At 37.9% G+C, this 6,781-nt stretch overlaps 1 protein-coding gene across 1 annotated transcript; it reads left to right on the forward strand.

The window, feature by feature from the left end:
* The first annotated feature begins 1,658 nt into the window (after positions 1 to 1,658).
* LOC120902163 (larval cuticle protein A2B-like) lies at positions 1,659 to 2,218 on the forward strand. Its single transcript, XM_040310704.1, has 2 exons — positions 1,659 to 1,707; positions 1,771 to 2,218. The coding sequence occupies exons 1-2, from the start codon at positions 1,696 to 1,698 to the stop codon at positions 2,155 to 2,157; spliced, it is 399 nt and encodes a 132-aa protein (XP_040166638.1). The 5' UTR covers positions 1,659 to 1,695; the 3' UTR covers positions 2,158 to 2,218.
* The last annotated feature ends 4,563 nt before the right edge of the window (positions 2,219 to 6,781 follow it).

A 6,781-nucleotide genomic window follows, 5' to 3' on the forward strand; every position in this document is an offset into this window, starting at 1 on the left:
CATCGATGTTCTCTTAGACCGCTACAAAGTCGCCGGTAGCCGTCTGCTTGTAAAGTTTAGTCGTGAATTCGTTAGGTAGTTTATGAGCCTAAATGAATGGCTGAATTAGTGATATGATATTTACATGTATTAGATAAGTATTTGTACAGTCGGTAAGAATAAGTGCAAATAGTAATACTCTAGGCCCATTGCAATTAAATATCGCATTCGTCAGAATCTGTTTAGACTAATCTGTTCTATATTATAATTTTTATTATTTTTATTATTATTATTATTATTATTATTATGATTTTTTTACTTCAACGCGTACAGATACCTTATTGAGGATTTACACGTTCAGTAATAATGATGTTGCACTACAGCAGTAGCTGTCACAGTAATGAAAGTAATGCAGCAGCATTATATTAACCATGGCAGCAGTCGAAATTCATCTTTGAACGGCTCTGAGGATACCCCAATGTTAAATGCAACGGAGCTAGCATTGGACTCCGAAGAAATTCAAACCTAAGGTCTGACTGACCAGCACTGGATCGAAGTTGAGTTATCCGTCAAATGTTCCTAGTCCGGGTGAGATTGTGCTAACATGTTGATGCGGGGCAACAGAGACGGTGAGTCGATGGCACCGTTGAGCAGATCTCCAATGAAAAGGTTTGTTTCCCTATGCAAAATAGCTAGGTATTTCTTGCGATATTTTTATTTAAACTCTTACCATGATTTATGATTATGGCATGATTTATGTTCGTACACTTATGTTGTGCTTATCGCTAGCTTCGCAACAACTTTGCAACAATTATCCAACGCTCGATTTACTTGCTAAGGCTGTGCGACATAGACAAAAAAAGGACTGAAGCGTTTTGAGCGGTTTGCTCGGCTTTAATAATAATCGAAACAACATGTCTACTTCACCCAGTCTACTAATGATGATTTCGTCACAATCTTCACGTCATCAAGACTAGTAGCCTTCAAATGTCGAAAGAGTTTGGAAGAGATTCGGGCTGAAGATGGGATGTTTGCTAGTTCCTGTATAACTTTTCTCAGGAACTAGCAAACATGTTATAGAAATGTCGTTTGGAGCAATTCCTGTTCCATAACTTCCCGGTTAGCTAGCAGAACGTTTGAGGCGATTATGGTAATCCGCAGTGTAAGGTGAGTGGTGAGTTTTGCTAGATTTCATACAATTTTGTTAATATTGTTTATACTAAAAACATATCAATTAGTTGAAAATAAAGCTCACTAGAGTTAATTAGACTAAATAAAATGTATGATCAAAACAACACAAAAATATATCGCAGGAAGAATTTTGACAAAACTTATCATCTCATATAAGACATTTGGATGTAACCTTGCCCATGAATACCATATGTTACGTAATAGAGCTTTGTACCATTTCAATCCTATCTGTTTGGAAAGATACCTTCCTTGATTTTTCTTTTCTATATATTTGTACCCCTTTCACTTCAACTAGAGTGGTCCAGTTGAACCGGTTGACGCATTTTGCAAGCCATTATCCCCATGAGGGGACACGATACATGTCAAATTTCGGTACATTTTCTTAATTAACTTTTTGTTTTGAAACATTCCTCCAGTATGATCATTCTGGTTTTACCCCACTATATAAAGAAAATCCATTCACACTTTTGGCATCAGTTAACATTTGTTCGCCCCACACACAACACCTCACAAGTATTTTGCAACATGTATTCCAAGGTATTTGCATGAGCGATTCTCGTGCTTTTACAGTTGTTTTCTATAATGTTTCGTCCTTTGCAGATCATTGTTGTTCTGGCCCTTGTCGCCGCCGTCAGTGCTCAAAGCCAATACGGACATCAACAACACTACCAGCCCCAGCACTACCATCACGAAGAGGAGCATCACGGACCAGTGCACTACGAGTATCACTACGATGTGCATGATGACCACACCGGTGATGTTCACGGCCAGAAGGAGGCTCGCAAGGACGACTCTACTCAGGGCGAGTACTACCTGATCGATGCCGACGGTCACAAGCGTACCGTCACGTACCACGTTGAGGGCAAGAGCGGATTCATCGCGGAGGTGCGCCGTGAGCCGATCAAGGGATACCAGGCACCGCAGCCCCAGCACCACCAATATCAGCCCCATCATGAGGCTCCGGCTCACTACAACTATCAACACTAAATAATAGTTTAGCTCTACACAATAACGATAATAAACTTACGATATAACTTTGAAAACCTGATTCAGTGATCTAAATTAAGTTACATTCATTAGCTATTTATACATTTCATACAGAGATTTTTAAGGGACGGACCCGCGGTACAGTCGTCAATTCGTACGACATAATTACATGCCCGTCATGGATTCAAGCCTAAAATTGACCCCCGAAGAAAGCACTGTGTATCCGGCTGCGTGGTACTGAAATCCTACACCGGAAAACGTGGGACAACATGGTTAGGTGAGGCGAAATGATCACCTGCATTATTGACAAATTATCATGTTTAAAATGACTTCCAATGATTGAATTACATAATATATAATGTTTAAAGCGCACCAGGAACGTTTCATAACCTAAGATTTCTATATAAATGAATAGATTAGCAAATAAAATTCTTGCTTATCACAATGTAATATTCACCGTCTCGAAAAGCAGCTTCCGTAAGAATTTTACAAATAATTAAATTAAAAAGATGATGGGAGTTCCGCATTGGTATCGTAAATCCTCTACGTCACCCATATTTTTAATCTGGATTCGTTTCCGAAATAAATATAGCTTCGAATCCGGCTGTTCCTTACGAATACAGATCCGATTGGCTCCGATTGAATCTGGATTACTCCGATCGAATCCAAATGGCTCCTATTGAATTCGTTATACTACCGCGCCTTATTCGTAGAGCAAAATACTTAAACTATAAAAGCAAGCTTGCAAGCAACCATAACTCCTAGTTAACATTGCTGTCTTCATAGCTACACATGTGTACAAGCAAAAATTCGATCGTCTATGTGCATACCAGCAAACACCGTTTACTGGGTTTCAATGGTTTTCTGTTTCCAGATTTTTGTTTCCATAAATCTTGTGATTTATTGATTCCTTTCCTGCTATGTTTGGATTCGTTCAACATACTAACAGTTTCCGCATATTTTTTAACTCTTCCTTTTCTATTTAGTGTAACGTCCTACGCGGACATGCCGGTCTATAAGGCTTTCAAGACTTAATTCATTACCACGTAGCCGGATAGTCAATCCTTGCTACGGGGGGACGGTCCATTCTGGGCTTGAACCCATGACGGGCATGTTGTTGGATTCGTTCAACATACTAACAGTTTCCGCATATTTTAGTTTAGTTTTTAGCACAATTAGTTGGCAATATCCTCAAATTTTCAAAACAAATAATTCAAACAATTTTGAATAATGTTCAAAACATTGTTGTTGTAACAATGCAACAGAGCCTTGCCTCAACTCACAAGTCCGCGAATATATAACGACGAAAGTAATTATTACTCTTAATTGTACCGAGAGAGGGTAAAAAAATAGGGGGGCTCCTATCTCCGGGCGCGAGAAAAAGGGCGATACTTCTGCCGACGTTCCTTAAGTACCCTTTCTCTCGTTTCCGTTCGGCGCGACGATCGATGCCCTTTCTCCTCGGTGCTTCTTCGGTTGATCTTCGTGTAGTACGAATTACATTTTGGTTTGATGACCGATCCTCAGCCAGATTGATTTTGCATGTTATCTAATTAAACGCTATTAGCGCCCTCTATCTGTCGAATTCAAATGATCGATCAAACGGATCGTTTGATTGTTATCAACAATTGTTGAATGATTAAAATAAATTAGTTGAATGCATATCATTTCTGGAAGCTAACAATAAATCGTGAGCTGAGCCCAAACACAAATCGGAAAGTATTCAGTAAAATCATAGGAAACTTGTAACTTATACCTACGTGGATATACAGTGTAAAGGTGCGCTGTATTGTGCATAGATTGGCCAAAATGAATTCCAATAATTTGTCACACGTATGTCGTGTCAATTCGCACTTCGTTAGAGAATAAATCATGAGAGTTTTTTTTTTATCAAATAAATCATAACAGTACATCCTACATGCACAACTCTAAATTTGAAGCTTTTACAAAGAAAAGCCTCTCGTAACAAGTACACAACAACATAAATAATCGATTACAATTTGATGTGTCTTATGTATGTATAGATTTTCAAAAAAATATTAGCAATTAACTCAAGGAAATAGTTGTAGTAGCAGTGGTTTTCAATCTGAGGAGGACCGAATTACACTAAATACGATGGGCTATAACTAGATTATTCGTATTTAAATAAATAAGAATTTCAAAAATGGTTATTTATTCAACAATCTACTGAAGCATGCTATTACTGACGTTTGTTGGAACTAAAAATTGCACTACAAAAACTCTTAATCTAGAAAAAGCTGATCGAGCTGCATAATGATTTTTCTGCAATACTACTCCCTAAAGAAAATGTGCTTACAGTAAAGACAATATGCTTAAAGTGCCTTCCGATCAACATTCGTTGTATAATGTTGCGAGAACAGCTTTGCCAACTTTCGCCACCACTTTAGACCAAGCTAAGACAATAGATGAGGCATCCAAAATGACATATAGTGCTTTTTAGATGAATTCAAACAATCCTTTGATACCTGTAAAAGGCAAATTTTAATTTTGCGTAACAAAATGGTAGAAAACTTCTAAATTGGAATGTCAAAATGTTACCCACCTCCCCTCTGTTTTTCAAAGATACTTTTCTTTTTTTACAATGACTCGGAAATTGAGCCAATTAAAGCACTCATAACGATGCTGAGCAACTAGTAGCGTTACGTGACGTTTCCGAAAAATAAACACCGTTACAACGATAACACTAACAATACTACCTGTTCCCCATCAATATAAAGAGCGTCAACATGCACCGATCGATAAACTTTTGAGTATCAATCTTCATCGCCAAAGGCGCACTCGAAAAAGGACGAAGCACAATGACTCATGAACCCTAGCTACGAGTGTTTGAAGTAAATAACAAATTGTATATTTAGCTTAAACAAACGAGTAATGTTTTATTCTCTACAGATAATCCGAAAGCCCTCCCATCGGTTCATCCCACAACCTTACAAAGCTAATAAAACATGCCGGATATGCGCAGTTCCAGAGGTGTTCCTTAGTTACTGCTTTTCATACAACATTTTTTCACCTGTACTATTTTGTATGAAGTAACAGATGTCTTTCTTTTAAATCAGTGGTTTCAACCTTTTCACAGCTTGTCTCCCTGTAGGGTGTATATAGGATCTCACTCACAACTTCATAGGATCTCACTCTTCAGCTTCTCGGACTGCAACCGCTCCACATCAGACGCCGTACCACGAAGCAACTGTTTGTGGCTGGTTTACTGCAAAGTAACATCGACTGTCCATCCCTGCTCCAGCAGATAAACTTTTACGCTCCTGCTGTTCAGCTTCTCTCTCGTCCGTTACTTGCCCTGAACCGTAGTCGAACTGGATATGGATCTAGAGACTCCCTCAACTCCATGATTAGGGTGTTTAACGAAGTTCATCATTTGTTTGATTTTGGAACCTCAGTGCAATCCTTTAAAAACTGCCTTAGAAACGAATTATTAAGTTGATCTTCCTACTTATTTTAAACTAATATTAGACCTAAGAACATTCACACGGATCCATTGTTATCCATTGAACGAGAAATTAACAATTAAACAATAAAACAATTAAAACACAAGTACATGAAGAGGGAGAGGATTGGTGGACAGTCCAGTCTAGGTGCAGTTCATGACGTTTCTGCATCCTATTGGATATTTCGAAACTATATTTGTTTTGTTTTCATGCAGATTTTCTTTGCAGCTCCTATCTTAAGCTTTAACTGCCTGCCTAATTCTCAACTCCGCCCTTTGACGGATGTCAGTAAAATCCATGGAAAATAAGTAAAACATAATTTTCTGTAGCTACCAATCAAAAATCCACTACGCAACATTTCTGCTTTTCATCTTAGTTGTTTGTTGACATTCATTGATCAAATGCGTCAGTGATCCAAAGTTTAAGATTTGGGATGAACGTGTTCTACAACGCAAATTTGGACTATTGAGGGTTAATGGAAGTATTTTTTTAGGGTTGATGGAAGTATGCAACGAGTTGCTGATCAGAACCCACAACTCTAAGCATATTTTCTCTCAGTACAGGTTTTACACAAAAAAAACCGCGTAGTTTGATATGCTTATTCTGGATCGAATAAAAAATGTTTGTGCTACAAATTTTAGTTTTAACTACCATCTACAATGTTAAATTTCAGTCGATTATTGGATTACTATTCGTTTTTCGAATAATACTTTAAAAAAAACGAATGGTCTAGTCCCAATATTCTGACCCATTGCATTTTGCGAAATTAAAATAAAAAATTCTCCCTTCCCCCTTCCACCAAAACAGTCCAAAAATTTTATCCTTTGGGGGGAATTCCCCCAGTTGAAAACCACTGATTTAAAATATCTACAACCTTGACAATGAATATCATTCATTAACATAACGGTACCCTGCACCATTTCATTCCGATATGATTAAAGAAATAAATTGCCTAATTTTTTCTTCTTTCTACTCCCAATCCTTTCACTTCAACTAGAGCGGTCCGGTTCAACCGGTTGGTGCATTTGGCAAGCCGTAGATCCTGTTTAATTTTGGTACATTTTCTTTTTACCAATATTCCCGTAGCATGATCAATACATTTCCTTTCGCTATAAAATGGCAGTTCACATACATTTTCGGCATCAGTAAGCATTTGTTCG

The sequence above is a fragment of the Anopheles arabiensis genome, chromosome 3 (assembly GCF_016920715.1).
Source record: "Anopheles arabiensis isolate DONGOLA chromosome 3, AaraD3, whole genome shotgun sequence".
Lineage (NCBI taxonomy): Eukaryota > Metazoa > Arthropoda > Insecta > Diptera > Culicidae > Anopheles > Anopheles arabiensis.